Source organism: Choloepus didactylus, chromosome 21 (assembly GCF_015220235.1).
Source record: "Choloepus didactylus isolate mChoDid1 chromosome 21, mChoDid1.pri, whole genome shotgun sequence".
NCBI lineage: Eukaryota > Metazoa > Chordata > Mammalia > Pilosa > Megalonychidae > Choloepus > Choloepus didactylus.
The window spans coordinates 11268504-11294265 of NC_051327.1; the positions used below are offsets into that span (position 1 = coordinate 11268504).

Here is a 25762-nt window from a genome sequence, read left to right on the forward strand (position 1 = left end):
GACTAGCCCATATAATAGTGTAGCCGGCCTCTTTTTTCTCTTACTACTACTGGTCTCCTTTACCTGCCCTACTTTTTCTTTCCCATATGCTTATAACCTTCTAATGTGCTATAGAAAGCATGTCCTATCTGGTATCCATTAGCTACATGTGGCTGTTTAAAATAGTGAAAATTAAATTTAAAAAAATTTGGTTCCTCAGTCACCCTCTCCACATTTCAAGTGCTCGACAAGTCACATGTAGCCAGTGGCTACTGTGTTAGCACACATAGGAGAACATTCCCATCACCGCAGGAGGGTCTGCTGGAAGCTCTGCTAAGGAACTTACTTACTATGTTTAATGTTTATTCTGTCTTTCACATTTGTTAGAATGTGAACTTTACAAAGGCAGGGGTCTTTGTTTACTGATAGATTATAAGCACTTAGAACAGTGCTTGTCACATAATAAGTGCTCTGTAAGTGATCAGTAAATATTTGTTGAATTGAATGGAATTACTATTTCATTTGAGTAGTTCAAATAATTATATTTCTATTTCAATTCACAAACCTCTATTACTTTAATAAAAATATTTGTAGATAGCTTTCTTTTCATTTATTAATGCTTAAGAGCTGAGCTTGGCATTGTACCAAGTATTTTATGTAGACTCTTTCATTTAATTCTTTTAGAAGCCATATACACATACATGTACACATACACATACATATACATGCATGTGTATGTGTGTGTGTGTATTCTCCATCTTATAGACCAGGAGATGGGCTTGGAGAGGGTGCATGGCTTAACCAAGGGCACACAGCTAGCTTAATGGTGGAGCTACAATTTGAACCTGGAGCATCTGACTCCCAGTGGTGAGGGTCTAGCCAATCCAGTCATTCCGCTTCATTTAGGATAATGTGAGTGTTCAGACTAAATTTATCTTTCTCCTTTAATTGTCATGGGGTGATTAAAGTTAATGACACTTTTGAAAAATGGGAAATTTTATGCTTATTGCTGAGTTGTCTTGGCAACACAGTGAGCTAAGGATCAAGTTTCATTTATTAAAACCTTGATTTATGTGAATTATTACCTTATTATTTCAATAATCTTAAAAATTATTCATCTGAAAAAACTGACATGAAATACATTCTTAGAAGTGCAGTTAAACAGTCATAGAATAATTATGTCACCTGTCACTTTTAGATTTTTTCATTTTTGCCTGTATTACCAAAGTCATGATCTTTTGGGTATTTACTTGCACCTGGCTTATTTCCAAGTAGATTTTCTATGTGTTTGTATGTGTGCATGTGGGTGTATAAATTAGTAGTAAAACCCAAGATGAGGTTGCTGACTGATTTTTCTGATTTAAGAATTCAAATTCCTTTCTCTGGTCCCATTTGTATTCTTTGATTGGTATAAAGAATGAATTTGCACTGTAAAAAATCAAAGAATCATTAAGGAAAAGATATCCCCTATCTGGGCCTTATCTAGCTTGTTTCTTTTCACTGTGTTCTCCAGGAGTACCAGGTGTCAAAGCAGAACGCTTTGAAGAAGGAATGACGGTAAAGCACTGTGCTTTGTCCCTTGTGGGAGAACCAATAATGTACCCAGAAATCAACACTTTTTTGAAGCTCCTCCACCAGTGTAAAATCTCCAGCTTCCTGGTGACAAATGCACAATTCCCCATGGAAATCAGGTGAGCAGACCAGCCTGTTGGGATATGCTGCTTGAATCTGCTTTTGACTGAAAAGTAAACATAACAGGCATTAATACATTCAAAAAGGACTTACTGAATACTTGCATACAAATATTGGGCTTTTGGGGGCAGAGATGTTCCTCTTCAGGGCTCTTCACAGTCTATTCTATTATTAAAAAGAATGAGGCACAGATAAACTGGTAGGGAAATGCAAAAGAGACTTTTCCAGATGGGAGAGGCAGGGTAAAACTTTCTAGAGAAGGCATCATTTAATTTGGATCTTAAAATATGGTGGGGATTGGTACTTGGGGAGGTGGGAAACTGTATTTTTTTAATGCATCTTAGGCATTAGGGAGATGCCACTCAAAACCACAATGGGTTAGTTTAACACCCATGAGGATGGCTGTAATCAAAAAGCCAGATAATAACAAGTGTTATATAACAGGTGAAGATGTAGAGAAATTGGAATCTTTCTACATAGTTGATGGAATCTAAAATGTTTTAGCCACTTTGGAGAACAGTTTGGCAATTTCTCAAACTTTAAACTTAGATTATATGACCCAGCAACTCCATTCCTAGTGCATTCCCAAGAGATGGAAATATATGTCTCTGCAAAAACTTGTACACAGATGTTCTGTTCATAGCAGATAGTAATCAAAAGGTGGAAATAACCAAAAAGTCCATCAACAGATGATTGAATAAACAAAATGTGGTATATCCATACAATGGAATATCATTCAGCCATTAAAAGAATTAAGTAGTAATACATGTTACAACATGAATGAATCTTGAAAACATTATGTTGCATGAAAACGGTCTCACACAAAAAGCCACATAATACATGATTCCATTGATATGAAATGTCCAGAATATTTTATTCTCAGTATGTATTTTTTAATAGTTTCTTAATTTCCAATACAGTACCAAAAAAAGAGTATTTGATAATATTTCTTTTCATGTAAAAACTATTTACAAACTAGGTATAGAAGTAAACTTATTTGATTAGGAGTATTTGCAAAAATTCTATGGCCAAATTATATTAATGGTCAAAAGTTTAAATCTTAATTTCTTCTTTTTGAAATCGTAGTGGAGGCTATAGCCAGGACAATAAGGCAAAATAAAGAAATAAAAGGAACCTAGGATTGGAAAGAAAGTTGAAGGGACATTATGCACATGATATGATTGTGTGTTTTGAACATCAGAAAGACTCTCAAAAAATTGCTAGAATTAATAAGTGAGTTTGTCAAGGTTTCTGAAAATAGGGACAATACAAAATCAATTGTATGTATATGTATAAGAAATTTTTTGATGTTACAATCTAAAGTAGCAAAGTCATCAATTTCTTATGTAAGTGTAGTGAATAATACATAAAATGTATACTCAAAAGTTATAAAACATTAATGAGAGGAAATAACTGTGGTGTTTATATACATATGCAAAATGACAGTGGAACAGAAAAGCAAATACAGAGGACAGTTGGCTTCTAAAAAATTGTACACTGAAGAATATTGGGAAAGGAGAGTAAAATAAATTGTGTTGGTTCAATTGATTCTCTATACAGAAAAAAATGATTCTTCACCCGTATATAATATAATCCACAAAAATGAATGCCAGGTAGATTTTAAATTTAAAGTAAAAGCTAAAACATTAAAGCTTCTAGAAGATAACTTTGGAAATGTCTTTAAAATTTTGGGGAAAGAAATATCTCATCTAGATACAAGAAACTCTGACCATGAAGGAAAAGATTGATATATTGGCCTACATTAATATTAAGAACTTGTGTTCATCTAAGGACACCATTAAGAGCACAAAAAACAAGGCATAATAGAAGATATTTGTATCAAATATAACCCAAAAGGGGCTTGTTTTCAGAATATATAAAGAATTACAAATCAATAAGAAAAAGAGAAATATCCCAGTGAAAGAATGGGGTTGTGTGGTCCCCCTTGGGGTGTGTCTTATGATCTTCAGCTGGTGGTGAGTAAAGTCAAGTTGGGGACATTGTTCAGAGGTGGTATTCTTTGCCAGTTGAATATCAATACATGGTGAGTCATTGATGCTGTGGGAGTTTTATAGCTCTTAGGTTTATTACGGTACACAAAACTAACAGCCATTGTCCTATATTCTCCTGCCCTTGGAGATTTCAAGTGTAAATCCATTCTTATTAGTCTTACTTGCTGGCGGGTAACAAGATTGTATTATCTTTTAATAGTTTTTGTCAGTTGGTGAATATATGTTTTGTGACTCTGAAATGGAAATGCATGGAGACTCAAATTCTTTGTAGGCAGTTTAGTCTCTTTGCACTTTTTATGATAACTCTTTAGATGGTCTGACTGAGAATGTCTGTGCTCATTCTCAAGATGATCAGAACCAACTCATAATTGGTTCTCTGAGATAAATTTGCGGAAGGCTCTTGGTGGTAAACATCTTAAGATTTGTAATAATATTCTGCAACTGTGAGTTCTTCTAAGATATAGGATGGCTCTCAGCCTTTCCTTAGACATTCATCAAGTTATGTCAATTTTGGCTGTTTTTATGCTGTATTTTCATCTTGATTATTGGGTTTATAATCCATTAGGAACTTTAGATTTATCTCACATTCCTCTCTCCCTATCAATCCCCACGTGGTTTACTGGATCAATTGCTGTTCTTAATCTCAATGAATAGCAATAGATTCTGGTTAATTTGAGCAGAATAGGAATTCATTTAAAAGATTTTGGGGTCCCTGTCTCCACATTATGATGTAAGTTGTCATTTCTCCTTTTCTTCCTGGTGGCGTATGAAAGGAAAAAAGAGGATAGAAAAACAATTCTCCCAACTCAGTTTTCTACAAAAGTAGCAGAGAGATTATCTCAAGATTTCATGATTCATTAATGTAAGGGCTACACAAAGCAGCTGAGATCAGGTAGAACCCACAGAGGAAGAAGTGGAAAGAATTGTTAGACTGATAGGGGGGCCCCTTTGGCAGAGTATCTCAGAAAGTATCAACAAACATATACTTCCTGAAAGTATGGAGCCTCAACTTTAAGTCTAAAATTAAATTTTTTGAGTTTATCACAATTATAGGAACTGGGGTAAGAGGTGCTGGCTACAGAGGCCCTACTGGATCCTATATTAGAGAAACAGGAGGCAATGCTGCACAAAAAATTGTGCAGACAAGCCATATTTGTAGGAAGCTGTCTTTTATTATGGCAGCACAGAAGGTAAGAGTTTTTAGGTTGATAAATGCTAGAAGTCAAACTTGGACCAGCACTCCATCACCCTTCCACCTATAAAATTGTGTAGGTAACTGGTCTAGGAAAATACAACTGATTAAATGATGAGTTATCTAAAAAGGACTAACCTAAAGTGTGAAAACGTAAAGAGAAGCAGGACATACTGTATCAGTCAAGGTCCAGGCTGGAGACAGAAGCTACACAGTAACTTCTATTGGGAGAATTTAATATAAAGAATTATTAACAGGGCATTAGAATGACAGGAAATTGTCTAATGAGAGTTAAAGAGAATTCTGAAGAATACTGGAGTAGCAGATACAAGGAGCAGGCACAATCCGTAGGGCTGAGGTGCCTAAGGAAGAGCCTTCCCAGACCTTGTTGGAAAGGGCACAACTGTGACTCACTGGTTGGCATAGGAATCACTGAGCTACCTTCCTGGTGGGAAGTGCTGGAAACCTGAAACCTTCTGGGACACCAGAGCAGTTGCTGGCCCCCAGGTGCTGCTGGAGCCAAGAGCTGGAGGAGAGTGCTCTTTATAAGCCCAGTGCTGCGAAAACCATGCTGCTGTAAAAGTTGAGCCCTGGAGAAAACCATGAGAGGGCCGAGGCTGGCTCACAGGCAGGTGTGCAGAGAGAGTCTGAGGGTCAGGAGTCTGTCCCATGGCAGGGTAGCACGTGGCCTGGGGGAACTCTGACATGGTGGTCACCAGGCCAGGGCTGTTAGTTCACTGAGCGACTATGCACTGCTGGGGTAGAGTGCCACTGGATGACCCCACACTTACGTGCTACGGACAAAACCATGCGATAGGAATAGTGAAATCACACCATCCTCCAAACCAGATTGAGAAACGGCTTCCTCCCACCGTGTCATTCCAATGACCCTTACCATCATACTCTCTGCAAGTAGAAATGCTTAAAGAGTCCAGCACAGTATCACAGAGCAAATGGTGAAGGGTGAATATGGTGCTGAGAGGCAATGAAACAGCTGGCACACATGCCAACAGATAAAGAACATTTTTTGGAATATGCATGAAATAGATGAAAATTGTGACTAAATTTTTCCTATGAATTAAGGAAAAAATCATGACAAAGTTGCTATTTATGACTGTAGATTGCAGTGGGGAAAAGCAAGAAATCAGGGAAGAGGTAGTGAAACAACATGAGATAAATGCAAGCTGGAAAGCCTCAGGAAAGAAATAGAAATGTATATTTGCACTTAAAAAGGAGAATAAATACTACAGAAGCAAAAGAAGAGATTAGGGCAACTGAAACCAAACATTATTTTTAAAAGATAATTTTAAAAGATTAGAGAGAAAATAATAGCTACACAGTTTGGGTAATCATTAGTGCAACTCACCAAATACTTCTGAATACTCAGTTTCCTGAGCACTCGTTTGGATTGCTCTTTCCCATTCCCTGAAGAAATGTGATGTGGCTATATGATTTGCTTCATCCAGTTAAATGTGAACGGAAGTCATGCAGTTCACCTCTGGGTAAACACTAAGAGTTGGTGCAAAATTTTACATATTCCTTTTCTCTGTCTTCATCTTGGAAGTTCGGCAATGGATCTTCCTTTGGCCTTGGTACCTCGAACAGAACCCTCAGTGCACCCCCAGTGGACATGCAGCATAAATGATAGTAAATCTTTTATGGTTTTTAGCTACTGAGCTTTGGCCATCCTGACTGATAAAAGAAGGCAGAGCAGGGAGATCTAACATACACAAAATTGGATTTCCTGAAGAGGAAAACCAAATAGTGTAACAGAATAGATATCTAAAAATAACTAGAGTTTTTCTCACATGAAAGAAAACTTGAAATCTACTTATTAAAAGAGTATACTGTGTTATATAGTCCTGTGTTTTATCTTCTAACTTTCATTCTAGTAACATACATGATCCAAAAGTTCTCCTTTAACCACATTCACATACATAGTTCATCGCTGTTCAGTGCACTCACAGCATTGTGCTACCCTCATCACCATCCATTTCCAAACCTTTACAGTTAACCTAAATAGAAATTCTGTACAAATTATGGACTGGGGTTAATAGTACAACTGTAAGAATGTTCTTTCATGAATTATAACAAATGTTTGACACTACTACAAGGTGTTAATAATAGGGTAGTATATGGGAAAAGTATACCTAATGCAAACTATGAACTATAGTTAATAGTACAGTTTCTATATTCTTTCATCAGTTGTAACAAAGCTTCCACACTAATGCAAAGTGTCAGTAATAGGGTGGTATATGGGAATGTTGTATTTTTTACATGACTTTTCTGCAAACCTACAACTTATTTAATTAAAGAAAAAAATAATAATTAAAAAAAATGCTAAGTGAAAGAAACCAGAGACAAAGTCCTACATATGTATGATTCCATTAATATAAAATGTAAATATTAATAAATCTGTAGAGACAGAAATAGATTAGTCATTCTGTAAGGCTGGGGAAGGATAGAGAGATTGAGAGGTGACTGCTAAGAGCTATGGGGTTTTCCTTTTTGGAGTGATGAAAGTGTTCTAAAATTTATTGTGGTGATAAGCACATTGCTCTGTGATTATACTAAAGGCTGTTGATGGTATACTTTGGATGGATTTTATGGTATGTGATATATCTCAATAAAACTGCTGTAAAAAAAAATAATGCAAGGGGTTACTAGTGCCCCACATTCATCAGTGCTGAGAGGTAACCCAAGAGAACCCATGTGAGGAAAACACTATTTCCCTGATGACCATTCTATTTGTTGCCCATCTATTATATGTGAATTATCACAATTAGATTCAGTAAACTTTAACTTTTGCTCAAGGCTATGGATTATTGAGAACTGGGGTTAAACCTGGCTTTGCCGACCAGTATCTTTTCATTAGCAGCAACAGCAATCACATCTTTGCCAACTGAACTATTCTGGCTCAAAGTTAAGAAGGGCACCTTTTGTCAATTTCACATCAGGTGATGAATCACAGTGATTAAAGTACCATTTTGTTCCCTGTAAAGACAACAGATAAGCAGTGCCTTGGCAACTCAATGTATAATTCTTTGTGTGCATAGCTAAAAAGTGCATTCATCACTCAGAAACCTGGAGAAGTCACAAAAGCATAAATTTTCTCTGGATATAGAGATACCATTTTCTGGAATATTACTGAAATGCCCCAGTAGCATTGATTGGGGTTAGAGAACAGAGGGATGCTAGCTCAAGAGACCTCTTGATGCTGCACCCCTGTGTGCATCTGTTCCTATTAATTCTGGATGGAGATAAACATTCCCACTGCTCTGGGCTTACATGCCTTTGTTAGATCCCACCTGGATGAGATGGCACTGAGGACGGCCTGGCGTAGTGTGCTGGGACACCACCATTGTCACAGTGCTCTAAGTTGGACTTCACCAATTCATTCACAAATCCACTCTGAAACCATGAATATGACTGAGATGAAATTTCCTTTTGCACTGACTATAAAGGAACAGTTTTTGGAACAAATTGATGGTGCAAATAACACTATACACTAGATGCCTTGGTTGAATAATGTTAAAGAAACAGGGTTTGAAATGATTCGAAAAAATTTGAAGAAAATAAAAATGCTCTTTCTGTTCTGTGTACAGCAGGGCTTATTATAGGGTATATAAAGTGAATTTGCTCTATGCTTGAAGGAGCTAAAGAGACCGATAAGCAATATGTATTTTTCTGCCCAGGCTGAATACAAAATAATATTTCATTTTACAAACATATTAGGTTTTTTAAAGATCATCTACACTGGAAATTTCCTAGGTTATAATATATACAATATCTTTAGTAAATAAACGGCATATCTGTTTTCTGATAAGCCAAACCCAGGCTCTGTTCTCTAAAGACCCCAGTGGCAAGAGTCAGGTTGGAGTGGGGGTGGGGGTGAGGAGGGAAGGGGTGGTGTGCAAGTGAGGCATCATTTGGACAAGAATTTAAGAAAATTGTCTCCCTGCTAATTGCCCAAGGATCAAGATTTCACCATGATTTTTACACCTTGATCCATTCTCAAGAATGTATAATCTCTTGAAATCCCTTAGGAGTTTTAATCATTTAATGTTTTTGTAAGTATATAATAAAAATGTATTTTAAATGTAGAACATTTCATTTTTGGTTAGTATATTATTACCAATTTTATTAAAAGAAACTTCTACATGAAAACTAAATATGTTAATCAAATAACAGAAATGATGCTTTTAGGGGACCTAATTAATAAATGGCTTTGTGACAAGCCTTCTAATTAACAGTACTGGAATTCTGTGGGTGAACCAGCCATGTCGCTCCTTGTCACTGGGCTTTCACATATGTTGCTTCCTCTACTGGGCTTCCTGCCCCTAACTTCTTCATAGCATTTGCCACATTCTTACTTCATTTATTAATTATATATATTATATATATATATATATATATATGTATATAGTCAATAGACTGGATACTCACTTCTGTATTTGCTCATTGTTGCCACCCTGGCATAGTTGCCTGGTTCATAGAACACACTCAGAAATTATTGGTAGAAAGAACAAACAAACAAACAAACAAATAAATAAATGAAAAAAAAAAGGAGCATTCTGTGTTCCACGACATTCAACACTGAGACATATCCTAGTATGTTCATAGTGTTAAAGGTGATGAAGGAATCCTTTGGGTAGCCAATTAAGAAGAAGAAAATCTGGCTAACTTCAGATTTCTCCAAAGCAAAATCCGATTACAGAAAGAGTGAAATAACACTTTGTCTTAGTTTCCTGGGGCTGCCTTAACAAAGTACAACAAACTGGGTGGTTTAAAACAACAGAAATTGATTGTGTCACAGTTCTGGAAGCCAACAGTCCAATCAAGGCTTCAGTAGGGTCTGCTCTCTGAAATCTGTGGGGGAGAGTCTTTCTTTGCCTCTTCTTAGCTTTAATGGTTTGCTGCCAGTCCTTGATGTTCCTTGGCTTGCAGCTGTAGCACTTCAGTCTCTGACTGTTGTCACATGGCCAACTTCTCTCTGTTTCTGTCTGTGTCTCTTCTGCCCTTATAAGGACACCAGGGTTAATGACCATATTTCCAAAAATGGTCATGTTCTGGAGTACTGGGGGCTAGGGCTTTTTTTGAGACACAATTCGATCCATACCATACCTATAAAACAAGGCCAAGGAAAAATATGTGGGAAATATTTTATATTTGGAGTCATTTTATGCTATGCAGTAACTCAGGTTATACTGTTCCTGTGAATGCTTCTTCAGGAAAATAGTAGGGGACAAATTTTAGCCAAATAAGGCATGACCAGGGAAACTATGGCAAAAGGATTTATTATGAGCATTGAAAAGGCCTTAGAACTAAGACTAAACCAAATGTGGATATTGGGTAACAGAACATAATGTGAATGCTATATCTGCTGACAACTTTAAAATTATAATTCAAATTAAAATCAGAAGGAGGAGGGGGAAAGAAAGAAGTTAGAATGTGTTCACCAAGTACTTTAATAATTAGGATGAAAGGATGTTAAGAGTGACAAAAATAAGTAAGAAACACGTGTGCATATATAACAGTCCAAAGGTAGATTCTAAGAAAGATAATATTAATGACTAAAATTGAGGGAACAAAGAAGTAGAGTAAGAAGAGGAAGGATTCATTTTTATCAGCACTATAGTAGGAACTAAAGAGTATTACCTAAAGAAATAACATACGTTTATAACTGTAAATATAACCAAAGGAGCAAAAATACAAATCTCCCCAAATATCACAATAACACACACTCAAAAAACAAAGATAGTAGACCATGTAACGAAAACACTTACTTAGAGAAATACAAATTAAAACTACAAGATACTATTTTGTACTCAGCAGATTTATAAGACTCCAAAAGTTTGATAATACTTGTTTGCAAAGCTATGGGGGACAGGTACTTCATATCTTGTTGGGGAAGAGTCAATTGGTATAAATCCATTTGGAGGGTAGTTATCCCAGGCTACCAAAATTATAACTGCTTATTATGTATGATCCAGCAGTACTACTTTTGGAACGTCCCTGCAGATATATTTGCACATGTGCAAAATGACATATCAGAGGTTATTAATTGTAGCATGTCTGAAAGACTGAAAATGGCCACAGGGTCCATCAGTAGTGGATTGGTCAAATACATATTAGAATATTCATACAATGTCATAATATGCAGTTGTAAAAAACAAAAGAAAAAGCAAAGCAAAAAATAATGTAAAAGCTCTTTATGTGTTGGTATGAAGTGATTTCTAACATGTACATTCCAGAATCTCTTATCCCTTGTGCCCAAAAGCATTTCAGAATTTTAGACAGGTAATATAGTGCATATACTCATTTTATTTAACATCTCCAGCTAAGTAACATCACATAAGTGGTTCTGCAACAAAGTATGTCAGTTAAGTGGAAAAATAAAGATTATAAACAGTCTCATGGTAGATAAGGTTTTATATCCAAATGAGTTTGGCTCCAAATTTAGAAAAGCACTCTTTTGGTTTTCAGAGCTTTTTGAATTTTGGAATTGTGGATGAGGATTGTTGTATTGGTAATAAGTAGAAAAAAAGCAGGGTGCAGAACAGCCTGTGCAGTGTGCTCCTTTTGCCCTCCAATCCATCCTTCAAAGCCAGTTTACTTCCTAAAGTACTGACTTGATGCTGTCACTGTCAGCTAACGTCTCAAGCAAGCTAACCTGAACCTTCCTGGCAGGATATGAGGCCTGGCCATAAGCTCCACCTCTGTCCTCATCATCATTGTCGTTGTCATCCTCGTTGTCATCATCATCATCATCATCATCAAAATCAGCATCATCAGACTATCTGGCCTGATCTCATAGTCCTAGATTGTCTTAGAGATTCTGATTTTAATCATGTTGGAGGTTTGGGCCAGTCGGGTTATTTTTTGTCCAACAGGAGCATTAAACTTAATATTTATTTTATTTCTTTCAAAGAATATTCCTTAGAAGGTAGAATTAGGCCTCATAATCTCTGCAGTTTTGTTAATTTCTTTGCATTTGTATATATGATCATTCTTAACTCAGAGATTGAAAGTTAGCAAGATAAAGGGTTATCATGATAATCAAATCAAGATTCATTGGTCACTGGAGATTGGGCTTTGGGTTGTATGTCTCAAGTATTGTCTTTTTAAATTGTGCTCAGCAGCAATGGTAAGCAGTAACTGAAGCTAGGAAGCTGGAAAGTTTTTGTGTTTTTTCAAACATAGGAATTATTATCATGATTTTAAGATGCAGCATTCGCTTCCTTTTTGAGAACTAAAGCAGTGCTGTCTCTATGTAGAATGGAGACAGATAAATTACCCTTCTGGGAACCTCACTCCCTGTCCTGGATAACTAGGGGCCAATGCTAGGCAGAAATAAGATCCGTGAGGCTCAGAACATTTCTCCAAGGTTGTTAACTGCTTTTGAGCCCCTTAGAAACGAGCTCTATAATTCCCAGGAAACTTTCCTCTCCTCTCCTGCTCCCTGTTAACTTCCTTGATTGTAGCACCTCAGATATTGCAGTATTGATGAAAATTCCTTACAAGTACTGTCAGTGTCCAGTGCTTCCTTTTTTTGCAGATGATAGAAGTTTGTAAAATAACTATGGCCTTTGGAATTTACTGTTCATAATCTTAAGTGGCTATGGTGGCATGGTGAAAAGGTCAGGCCTGTTCCCATTTTGCAATAGGCAGTTGTACGACAAAGTACCAGCTGATGGTAGCCAGCAGTACCCATTAAGACAATCCAGTTTTTTTTTTAATTAACTTTTATTTATCAAATAAAAAAACATTTCCAAAGAAAACAAAGCAAAGCAATGGGAAAAACAAATATCCTAAAATAACTTCATTCCTTCCAGTATGCTCGTACCACACCAAAAGAAAATTAATGAACCATAGTCACACCTGAGCATTCCCAGATCATTAAGCTCATCTCAGTTAAATCAAGTTAAGTTAGTATAGCTTGTCTGTTATTAAAGAGATCCACCCCCTACCCAGGAAAAGAGGTGCTGAGACAGAATGCAGTTGTTACAGCGTGCTGCTGTTTTACATTTTTGGTGAGATAGTATTGGACTTCTAAGTATTTTCTTGTGCATCAATATTGCAGAGGGCTTACAGCAATGAGAATCTGTTGGTACTTTAATCAGCTCTTTTCTAACTTTGGTCAGAGTGTCTCCACTCTTAATAACTTTGGGTTTAGGCCCTTCTTTATCATTTTTCATATGTCACTAAGCCGGATCATTGCAAGCTTGGGCTACATGCCCTTCCTTAAAAGTTCAGTCAGCTGAAGTCAACAAGATCAACTGAAAGTATCTTTAGGTATCTGCCTGTGTGGCTAGATAAAAATAAAAATATGGTTCCTGCCCTTCAAGGTCTTACAGTCAAAGATTTATGAGGCTGGTAACTGAGATATCAAAAGTGCATAAACCACTGAATTGTATATTTGAAAATGGTGAATTTTATGGCATGTGAATTATAGCTCATTTTTTAAAAAGTGCATAGACTTTGAAACAAAAAATGCAAAAATAACCTTCTGGAAGTAAATGGAAATTGTGGAGTACTTACAGAAAATCAATAGTGGGAGAATTTGATTGGAAGATTGTTAAAGGGAACTTTTTTCCTCCTCCTTTAGTTGGTTTTAAATGCATTCATTGAAGAGAATGAATTATGAGACCCATTTGAAGGGAAAGAGTAGAGGGTTTGGAAAAAATACCATCTAGGCTTAAACCCTAACTTAAAGGAAATCTGGTTAGATAGGAGTGAAATTATGAAATGAGTCAGTGACTTTGAGAGAAGCCAAGAATGAATGGAAACTTACCAGAAGGCCAGGAAAAATAATCTGCAGCAGACATTTTACTTCCGGGTTGTTCTCCTCTTAAGTGCTTGGTTGCTGCTGTTCCAGCTCTGCACTGCTTAAAGCTCGCTGAATAGGTCTGTGTTTGCCAATCCAAGGCTTGATTTTAAACCCGTGTCCATTCAGAGACACAGGTGAGGCATGGATGCAGTTTGTGCCCCTCAAACAAGGCTTAAGCATCCTGGGTTGTTTGTTCTTCCTTAGAAGACTTTTATCAGTGGATTCATGATGGTAGGTGCCCCGTCAGCATGAGCCCCACCACATGGCTGTGAGGTTTCAACTAGGTAAGTCTTGAGTGGCAGAGTTTATGGGGAAACTTCTGGCTGAGAGGCCGCTCTACTTGTTCTGGGCCAAAACTGCCAGACCTAAAGCTAGATCTTGTTTTAGTTTATTTTCCATTAAAACCTAGTGTTTGAAGAGGGACCAGTATTAAGTAATTCAGCATTTTCCATTTGTTGGGGATGGTGTCCAGTCATTTAAAAAATAACCAAAAGATATCTCATTTCATCACATTGTTGAGATCATTGCTTTAGTCTTTTGGGAGAAGTAGAAGCCTCCCTATCCAGTGAAATGTTAAATTGCTATATCTATTAAAAATCACATTTTACATCATGAAAAGTCTGGCATAGGCATAATTTTCTTTTTTTTTTTTTTTTTTTTCTTTTCTTTTTTTTTCTTTCTTTAATTCTTTCTTTTTTTTTTTTTTTTTTTTACATTGCCAAGGAATCTCAAACCAGTTACCCAGCTATATGTCAGTGTGGATGCTAGCACCAAAGATAGTCTGAAGAAAATCGACCGCCCACTCTTCAAGGATTTCTGGCAAAGATTCCTCGACAGTTTAAAAGCCTTGGCAGCAAAGGTAAAGAATTATGGCTTCTTAAAAAAGAAAGACAGAGAGAGAGATTTTTCTTCTTTTCTCTATTAAAATGAAAAAAAGACTACAAATCTTAAAACTTTTTTTCAGTTCCCATGTTTATTTTTTAATTAATATTTATTGAGTCCCCCTTACATTTGTAGCACTATGCCTGATACATCTTATTTGCCCTTTATGTATTTAGGGTGAGAGATACACACTTCCAAAGTTAATTAATAATATATGGTTAAGTAGCAGCACTTAGCAACCACAGAAGAGGTACTGACAAATAGTGTATGTTGAAATATGAAGTGAATTTTCCTGAATTTCTAAAACCAAATTTCCTATTCCAATAAGTAACTCAACCATAATGTGTCTGAATTTAATGACTTTTTCTGCAGATGTTTGCCCCTTCTTGTGTGTTCTCTGTCTGGCATACTTACCTTCCTGTTCTTTTAGATCTAAAGTAACTTTCCAGGTTTTCTTTTCCAATAGCTCCACATCTCAGTAGTTCTACCTATACTTCTCTTTTATTCTTTTCCCCTTTTCTATTCTCTTTCTTCTGCCCTATCATCTCTTGCCTAGTTTGTTGTATTTGCTTCCAAACTGAACTTTCATCAGTTCTCTCCCATTTCTAAGCAATTCTTTATGCTTTCCCACCAGAGTGGTCTTGCTAACCCCTGGTGGTTCCTAAATGTGATGGATGATCAGAGTCACCAGGGGAGCTTAAAAATGCAGCTTTCCTGTTCCTGGTGGCATCTGAGACTCTGCAATTTAAACAGTCTAGGAGACCTTTGATGTGCAGCCAGATTTGGGGGTCACTGTCCCAGAAAACCTCTCCTTCTCTTATCTGCCCAACTCTTACTTTGGCATTCCCGACCCATAACATTTGGGTTACAAATATGTGCATTTCTAGCTCCAGTGCTCACTGCATTCCTCCAGGAATGCTGTACTGTACTTTTGCTCACGTTTTAATTTCTGCAGATATGCCTTGCACTTTACTTTCCTCTCATATTCTGGACTGTCCTTTCTTTCCATTCTTTTACATATAGAAATTCTATGCAGCTTTCAAGGCTCAGCTTCTTATTACTGCTGCTGCGAAGCCTTTTCCATTTGCAATTAGCAATGTCTTTCTTCCTCTCTGACTTTAACTATAACACTTCTTTTTTTGTTTTAGCCTTACTTCTCTATCCTCAGCTGGATTCCTTACTCAACTCTGAATTCTGCAGTGTCTAGCACAGCATGTTTAATGTCTAGCACAGCATGTTTTATGATATTGCATAAATGTTTGTTAAAAAAATAAAGTAGTGGAAACTTGAGCTCTTAGTGTAAAGATATATTTATATAGATTATATGATAATATGGATTACTGTATGCATTTTCTTGACAGTTCAGCTGATTAAATATTTTCTTTTTATTTTTGCTATTTTATGCTTGAGAAGTTAAATCAATGCTTTTTTTGATGATTAACACTGATATCATTTAAGAAATACAAAATAGATATTACTTGGGTTTCTGAGCTCTCTCGGATTGTGAAGTTAGCATGCTAGGTGCTTCTTGGGTTCCTAAAATCTTTCTTTGCCTCTGAACTTCACTTTATTTCATGTCACCTTGACTTGTTTGCTGAAACAGGAGATACATAGTAAAAAATCAGATTGGACCACAGGAACTGGCAACATCAGACTTATCTGAGGTGGTTGTCTAGGCTGTATTCTGTATCAGTGTGAAAGATGAGAAGTCTGTATAAGAAAAATGGCTTCATAGCTTGCTTTTTCTCTTTTGGTTAAAATTTTCCATAAAATGAATTTTGTCTTTAAGCTATAACCTCTAGATGTCCAATTCAATTGCAACTACTCTGAATTGACTCATTCATATTAATGCAATAATGTAGAATTCTGCAGTATTTTCTAATCCACGAGTATCTTACATATAATATCATTATAGGGCATCTGTAATTCTAGTTGAAAAAGTTTCCTGGGGCTATTTATTTTAACTATCCACCCACAGATTAGGGCAATGGCTTTCTGGGCATTTTTTTTTATTGTGGTTACTTACATGTAACATAAAAGTTTAACCGTTTTTAAGTGTAAAATTCTGTGGCGTCAATTACTTTTACAGTGTTCTGTCACCATCACCACTTTTCAGTACTAAAAGCTTTTCATCACTCAAGATAGAAACTCTGAATCCATTAGACCATAACTCCCTGTTACCATCACCCCCAGCCCCTGCTAACCTCTAGTCTGCTTTTTGTCTCTATAAATTTCCTTATTCTATGTATTTCATATTAGTAGAATCATGCAATATATGTTTTTTTGTGATTGACTTATTTCACTTAGAATCATGTTTTCGAGGTTCATCCATGTTGCCGCATGTATCAGCACTTCATTTCTTTTTATAGCTGGATAATATTCATTGCATGGGTATACCATATTATGTTTATCCATTCATCTGTCGATGGGCATTTGGGTTGTTTCCACCCCTTCCTAAGCATATTGGAGCAATTCGAGTTTATGTTTCTCATTCTTCAGTGTTGTTTATATTGTCATTTAAGAAAGTGTATCTGGCAGGAAACTGCTCTTAAAAAGTTTTCCTTAAACTAACTCAGCTGTGTTATTTCCTTCTCAGTATCTGATATTGTTGGTATAGTAGATGCTATCAAGGAAGGTTCATTTTACTGCTGTTTAATACTCAAAAATAAAACACGTATGTTGTAGCGGTACCATTTAGCCAGGGTCAAACGTGTTACTGATATAATCTAATATCATTTGAGTTTTTAAGTAAAAGTGCTATTTCAGATATTTTAATTATAACATCCATACTGTTACTTTCTGTTACTTGTTTAGACTTCTAGTATATCTGAGCAAGGAAAGACATTTGAAGAGAGTTTCTTTAGCTTTATAAACAAAAGAAATTTGATTTGTCCCAATATGTTCAGCTTATTAACTATTGCCACCCAAGTGGAAGTAGGTTGCATATTTTGTTTTTCTTTTATGCTTGAAAAGTATAATGCATGTGTTTCCAAACCTTTATCCTTTGTCAAATCTTTCTTTTCAAACATGAAGGCAGAAATATATTGGTACTTGAGTATGTGGGGCTAAAAAACAATTTCATCAAGGTATTGTAGCCAAAAAATGTGTTAGCTTCAATTTCCATCCACAGCAGCTACTTGTCAGTTCCTTTTTCAAAAGAGAAATCCATCTTATCCAAGACATCACTGACTACCTTTGGCAGAAGATTTTTATAAGCGGTGTGACCAGATGTGTTTCTTTTGGCATATTATTGTGCCATGGTCAAGATCCAGTAGGAAATTGTAGTATTTAATCCATTTCCATTTTAAGCAATAAAATTGGTGTTCTTCAGACCTCATAATTAATAAATAAGAAAAGACAAAAATTATTCCGTGTTACACAGTCTCAGATGTCAAAAATGGAAGAATGGAAAGTTAACACTCTTTCTTGCTCTGACCTGACAGCATTTTTGTTCTATTTTTTAATGTGTTTTTTAATTGTGAACTTTAATATATATACATAACAGTGATAAGTTTCAAAGTACGATTTAACAAGTAGTTAGCAAATTTTAAAGAATGTCATGGGTCACAGTTCCATAACTTCAGCTATTTCCATTATTGTAAAATATAACATATATACAGAAAGTTGTTAACTTTTGATGTCTAGCTCAACAATCAGTTATATAGGTAATTTCAAAAATTGTTATGGGTTACAGTTTCACAGTTTCAGTTCTTTCCTTATTATGCAATATAGGGTATATACAGAAAGGTGAAGACTTTCAAAGCACATTTCAACGAATAGCTATAGAGCAAATTTCAAAGGATGTTACAGGTTGCCGTTCCACCATGTCATTTACCTCCTTCCAGCTATTCCAACACCCCAGCGTCTAAAAATATATATGTATTTATATAAAGTTTCAGTATTCATAATCTTTGTTCAGTCTTCTCTTGTTTGTTGCTACCCCTTCCTCTCACTTAATCCCTTTCTCCATCTTCAGAGGTGTCTAGGCAGTGAGTACCCTAACTTGTTCATATTAAAAGGGGGTGTTGACAGCACAGGGAAGGGGGCTGCATCTGTTTGTTGTTCTTAAAGTGGCTGTTGCCTCTGGGTTTTAGGACTTGTCTGGCATAAGAACACTGGTGGATTTAAGTTGCTGAGAGATAAAACTTAGCGAGTGAATCTTTTATGGAGTCTCAGGTAGGGACCTCAGTATTTGGGGACTACTTTTGGTAAGGGCATGCATGGCATACTGTGGCCATTTGGGATGTCTAGCTGGAGCTTGCATAAGAGAAACCTCCAGGGTAGCCTCTTGACTCTATTTGGGATCTCTCAGTCACCATGACCTCAGCTTGTCACCTTTCTTTCTTCCCCCTTTTGGTCAAGTAGGCATTTTCAATCCCTTGCTGCCAGGACTAGATTCATTCCTGGGAGTCACATCCCTCATTAGGGGGGAGGTTAATGAATGTATTTGCTGAGTTGGGCTTATAGCGAGAAAGGCCACATCTGAGCAACAAAAGAGGTTCCCTGGAGGTGCCTCCTAGGCATAATTGTAGGAGAGCTCATCCTCCCATTTACAACCCTAAGATTCACAAGAGCAGGCCTCAAGTTGAGGGCTTGATTTATTAAGCAGTGGGTTCCTAATTTCACTCAATATATATTCTATCCCAAGGTAAATGGTCAGTTTCTTACATTGTCTTCACTCTCAACTTTAAACAATTATCATAACATAATACATCCCAGAGCTTTATCAGCTGCTAATTATTCATCCCTAGTATTAGTATAGTGTTGGTAAGATATTCCTATTAAATATAGTCTTTAGTATGTAATGGATAGTTTTTCCATACACCACTCTCTTGTTAACCATATGCATCAGTGTCATACCTTATAAGTATATCATGCTAATGCTTATTTAGGTTTGTAGTGCTATGTGAGTTACATGCCTTTAAACAGCCATTTATAAACACGTTTGCCTTCAGTGCATCAACTGATACTTATAAACCCATTAACGAACCATAGTCACACCTGACTATTCCCATACCGTTAAGTTTACCCTTTTATCATATCTGTACATATTAGATTATCATTCCCCTTGACTAATTCTACGTAAGTCTCTTATATTCTACATTATAACACACTTATTTTACATTTTTCACGGAGTTCACATTAGTGGTAACAACACTATTTCTCCTTTTGTGTCTGGCTTATTTCACTCAGCATTATGTCTTCAAGGTTCACCCAAGTTGTCATCTGTTTCACGACCTCATTCCTTCTTACTGCTAACTAGTATTCTGTTGTATGTGTGTACAACATTTTGTTTAATCCACTCATCTGTTGAAGGACATTTGGATTATTTCCATCTCTTGGCAATTTTGAAAAATGCCTCTGTGAACATTGGTATGAAAATACTGTTCGTGTCACTGTTTTCAGATCTTCTGGATACATACTGAGAAGTGAAATTGCTGGATTGAAGGGTAACTCAATATCTAGTTTTCTGAGGAACTGCCAAACTGTCTTCCAGAGTGGCTATACATTATACAGTCCCACCAACAATGAATTCCAGTTTCTCCACATGCTCTCCAGCATTTGTAGTTTCCTGTTTGTTTAATGGCAGCTGTTCTTACTGGTGTAAGATGATATCTCATTGTGGTCTTGATTTGCATCTCCCTAATAGCTAATGAAGATGAACATTTTTTCACGTGTTTTTAGCCATTTGTATTTCCTCCTCAGAGAAATGTCTTTTCATATCTTTTGCCCATTTTATACTTGGGCTGTTTGTACTATTGTCATTGAGTTGTAGGATTTCTTTATATAGGCAGGATACCAGTCTTTTATCAGATTCATGGTTTCCAAATGTTTTCTCCCATTGTGTTGCGTGCTTCTTCACCTTTTTGTCAAATTCCTTTGAGGTACAGAAGCTTTTGATTTGAGGAGTTCCCATTTATCTATGTTTTCTTTCATTGCTTTTGCTTTGGGGGTAAGGTCTAAGAAGCTACCTCCTAATACTAGGTCTGGAAGGTGTTTCCCTAAATTATCTTCTAGGAGTTTTATGGTACTGTCTCTTATATTGAGGTCTTTGATCCACCTTGGGTTAGTTTTTGTATAAGGTGTAAGGCAGGGGTCCTCTTTTATTCTTTTGGATATGAATATCCAGTTCTCCTAACCCCATTTGTTGAAGAGACTGTTCTGTCCCAGGTCAGTGGATTTGGGGGCCTTATCAAAAATCAGTTGACTGTAGAGATGGGGATCTGTTTCTCAATTCTTAATTTGATTCCATTGATGAATGTGTCTGTCTTCGTGCCAATACCATGCTGTTTTGACTCCTGTGGCTTTTTGGTAGGCTTCGAAGTCAGGAAGTGTAAGTCCTCCCATGTCGTTCTCTTTTTAAGAATGTTTTTAGCAATTCAAGGCCCGTTTCCCTTCCAAATAAATTTGATAACTAGCTTTTCCAAGTCTGCAAAGTAGGTTGTTGGAATTTTGATTGAAATTGCATTGAATCTGTAGATCGTTTTGGGTAGGACTGACATCTTAACAGCATTAGCCTTGCTATCCATGAACATGGAATATCTTTCCATTTCTTTTGGTCCCCTTCTATTTCTTTTAGTAAAGTTATGTAATTTTCTGTGTAAGGTCTTTTACATTCTTGGTTAAGTTTATTCCTAGATACTTGATTTTTTTGTTCCTATTGTGAATGGAATTTTTTTCTTGAGTGTTTCTTCAGTTTGGTGATTTCTAGTGTATAGAAACATTACTGACTTAATGTGCATTTAATCTCGTATCCCGCCACTTTGCTGAATTTGTTTATTAGCTCCAGTAGTTGGGTCTTCAATTTCTCAGGGTTTTCTAAATATAAGATAATATCATCTGCAAATGATGACAGTTTTACTTCTTCCTTTCCAATTAGGATGCGTTTTATTTCTTTGCCTTGCCAGATTGCTCTGGCTAGAACTTTTAGCACAATGTTGAATAATAATAGTGGCAGTGGACATCCTTGTCTTGTTCCTGATCTTAGACAGAAGCTTTCAGTCTCTCACCATTGAGTACTATGCTGGCTGTGGATTTTTTAATATGCTCTTTAGTATATTGAGAAAGTTTTCTTAATTCCTACCTTTTGAAGTGTTTTTTTTTTTAATAAAAAAATGTTGCGGGATTTTGTTGAATGCTTTTTCTGCATCTATTGAGATGATCATTTGATTTTTCCCTTTTGATTTTTGTTGATATATTGTATTACTTTGACTGATTCACTTATGTTGAACCATCCTTGCATGCCTGGGATGAACCCCACTTGGTCATGGCGTATGATTATTTTAATGTGTCTTTGGATTCAGTTTGCAAGTATTTTGTTGAGAATTTTTGCGTCTATGTTCATTAAGGAGGTTGGCCTGCAGTTTCCTTTCTTGTAGTATCTTTGTGTGATTTTGGTATTAGAGTGATGTTGATTTCATAAAATGAATTAGGCAGTGTTACGTTTTCTTCAATTTTTTGAGAGTTTGAGTAGGAATGGTGTCAGTTCATTTTGGAAAGTTTGGGCAAATTCCCCTGTGAAGCAATCTGGCCCTGGGCTTTTATTTGTAGGAAGCTTTTTGATGATTGATTGGATGGATCTCTTTACTTGTGATTCCTTTGTTGAAGTCTCCTATTTCCTCTCTGGTCAGTCTAGGTTGTTCATGTGTTTCCAGTAAATTATCCATTTCCTCTAAATTGTCTAGTTTGGTGGTGTACAGTTGTTCATAGTATCCTCTTAGGATTTTTTGAATTTCTTCGGGGTATGCAGCAGTGTCCCCTCTCTCATTTATTATTTTGTTTATTTGGGTCTTCTCTCTTTTTGACTTTGTCAGTGTAGCCAGGGGTTTGTCAATCTTGTTGATCTTTTCCAAGAACCAACTTCTGGTTTTATTTAATCTCTCCGTTTTTTGATTTTTTTTTTTTTTTTTTTGTTCTCCGTATCAATTATTTCTGCTTTAATCCTTGTTATTTCTTTTCTTCTACTTGCTTTATGGTTAAGTTTGGTGATGATTTTCTAGCTTCTTCAGTTATTCCTTTAGTTCTTTGATTTTAGCTCTTTCTTCCTTTTTATTGTATGCATTTAGAGCTATAAATTTCCCCCTCAGTACCACCTGCGCTACATCCCAGAAGTTTTAATATGTTGTATTCTCATTTTCATTCATCTCTACATATTTAGAAATTTCTCTTGCAATTTCTTGTTTGACCCACTGATTGTTTAGGAGTGTGTTGTTTAACCTCCAGACACTTGTGAATGTTCTAATTCTTTGATGGTTCTTGACTTCTAGCTGCATTCCATTGTGGTCAGAGACTGTGCTTTGAGTAATTTCAATCTTTTTAAATTTATTGAGGCTTGTTTTATGCTCCAGCATATGATCTATCCTGGGGAAAGTCCATGGGCACCAGGGAAGAAGGTGTATCCTGGTGACTTGGAATGCAATGCTCTATATATGTCTGTGAAGTCAAATCATTTATCACATTGTTTAGGTTTTCAGTTTCCTTATTGGTCCTCTGTCTGACTGATCTATCTATAGGAGAGAGTGATGTATTGAAGTTCCCAGGATTATTGTGGATACATCTATTGTTTCCTTTATTTTTGCCAATGTTTGTCTCATGTACTTTGGAGCACCTTGATTGGGTGCATAAACATTTGATTGTTATTTCTTCTCCATGAATTGTTCCTTTTATTAGTACGTAGTGTCCTTCTTTGTGTCTTATAACATCCTTGCATTTAAAGTCTATTTTTTGTGAAATTAGTATTACCACACCTGCTTTCTTTTGGCTGTAGCTTGGGTGGAATACTTTTTTCCATCCTTTCACTTTCAATCTCTTCATGCCACTGGGTCTAAGATGAGTCTCTTTTGAACATCATATTGATGTTTCTTGTTTTTAAATTCATTCTGCCAATCTATATCTTTTAATTGAGGAGTTTAATCCATTCACATTCAATGTTATTACTGTGAAGGCAGTTCTTGAATCAGCAGTCTTATCCTTTGGTTTTTATACGTCAGATCTATTTTTCCCTGACTCTATTTCCTTTAAGTTACCCATACTAATACTCTTCAGTTTTGTGCCCTACTCCAGGCCTCTCCCTCCTGTCTGTCTTTCTCTGCTGTTAGAGCTTCCTTTAGAATTTCTTGTAGGGCAGGTCTCTTGTTAACAAATTCTCTCAGCATTTGTCTATCTGTGAAAATTTTGAGCTCTTCCTCAATTTTGAAGAAGAGCTTTGCTGGGTAAAGAATTCTTGGTTGGCAATTTTTTTCTTTCAGAATCTTAAATATATCATATCCCTGCCTTTTTGCCTCCGTGCTGCCTGCTAAGTGGTCAGTACTTAGTCATGTTGTTTCCCTTGTGTGTGGTGAATCAGTTCTCCCTTGCTGCTTTCAGAACTTTCTCCTTCTCTTTAGCATTTGACAATCTGATCAGAATGTCTAAGAGTGGGTTTATTTGGATTTATTCTATTTGGAGTTCATTGGGCATCTTTGATTTGCATATTGATGTTGTTTAGAAGGATTGGGATATTTTCCCCAAGAATGTCTTTGAATGCTCTTCCTAGCCCTTTACTCTTTGCCTTCTGGAACACCAATGATTCTAAAATTGTGCGCTTCATGTTGTCCATAATTTCCCAGAGATCCATTTCAAATTTTTTTATTTTTTTTCACCACTCTTTCTTTTGTGGTTTCACAATGCATCACTCTGACCTCGAGTTCACAGATTCATCTTTATGCTCTTCTAGTGTCTTCTTCATGTCCTTTATATCCTGAGCCATGACATTTATGTTTGTGTACACTTCTTTGATTAATTGCTCCAAGTTCTGTGTCTCCTCTGGCTTTTTAATTTGGACATTTGGGTTAACTATATCTTCTGGTTTCTTCATATGCTTTATAATATTCTGTTGTTTTTGGCCTCTTGGCATTTGCTTATCTTGATAGGGTTATTTTAGGATATGCAGGCTTATTTGAACATTTATAATTTGGCAGAGTTACAGCTTGGTGGAGTGCACTTTCCCTGACTTACCAGCAGATGGTACTCTTGAGCCACCTCTTACCTTCATGCCAGTTCTCCTTAACTTCATCTATTCCCTGAGTGAGGCCCCAAAGCATGTGGCGGTCCAATCAGTGCACCAGTTTTCCATGTGCAATGAGGACTGCCAGCTCGGTGGGTGGCGAGCGTGCCCTGCACTGTTTGGTAGGGAGTCCACTCCAGGAACAGTGATCCCGACTGTTCCCAGGGCTGTGACTGGAGTACTCTGGGGCTGCACAACTGTGCTTCTCACTTTCCAGCTGAAATGCCCCACAGTCCCTGTCTGATGTGTGCCTGTGAGTCCCTGGGATTGGGGGAGGGCTCCTGGCACTTCCGTGGAGCACTCCTGTTTCTAGCATATGTACACTGCATGCTTCTGTGGAGGAAGAGTGGATACTGTCACAAGACCACCGATTCCCTAATTTCCTCAAGGAACATCTTGGCCACAGAGCTGTGAAGGGTCGTCTCCCCAGCCAGTTGCAAAGATGGCTGCATGGGTTGTGGAAAGCTGCCCTCTTCCATGCTCATCTGCCTGCTCCAACTGCCAGTCCTTGGCATGGTGCCTCTTGGATACGGGTCTGCGAACGGTTATCACCCAAGCCCAGTGCTGAGGAGGGTGCTCGGGGCTTGGAAGGCTGCTCCCCTCTGCACTCATAAGCCGACTCCAACTGCTCATTCTCCGGCGGCGTTCCAGGCTGAACACTCACCGGTCTTAAACACAGTCTCTTGGCTTCTCCGAGTACACACTCACTATGGGTGTAGAACTGCCTGCCCAGCCAGTGGACCCCTGGAACTGCTGTTCTGGTACACCTTCTTTCCTTTATCTAGTGTTTTTCACAGAGGAGAATTTTATTCTGTCTCTCCTTATCCTCTATCTTCCCAGACTTTGTTCCATTTTTAAGGAGGACTTATTTTTGTACAGCAATTGAGACAACTCTGTACCTTATGTATTAAAGAAACCAGTGTATGCATGTGGCCCACAATTTGCAAATTATAAACAAACATTTAATATTTGACTTTCTTATCACTGATTATAAAAATATATGCTGATGATGGAAATTTTGGAGAAGTAGAGATAAATATAAAGAAACAAAGAAGGAAATTACCTATAATTTTAGGACCTTGAGACAACCACTATTAACATTTTGAGGTATTTCTATTCAATCATTTTTT

At 36.8% G+C, this 25762-nt stretch overlaps 1 protein-coding gene across 3 annotated transcripts in view; it reads left to right on the forward strand.

The window, feature by feature from the left end:
• LOC119517865 (S-adenosyl-L-methionine-dependent tRNA 4-demethylwyosine synthase TYW1) overlaps positions 1–25762 on the forward strand; it is a 225480-nt gene that overhangs the window by 73899 nt on the left and 125819 nt on the right. For all 3 annotated transcript variants that reach the window (XM_037814927.1, XM_037814928.1, XM_037814929.1), the window contains 2 exons: positions 1493–1670; positions 14429–14564. In XM_037814927.1, coding sequence (XP_037670855.1) covers positions 1493–1670; positions 14429–14564 — 314 coding nt within the window. The remainder of the gene's footprint in view (positions 1–1492; positions 1671–14428; positions 14565–25762) is intronic.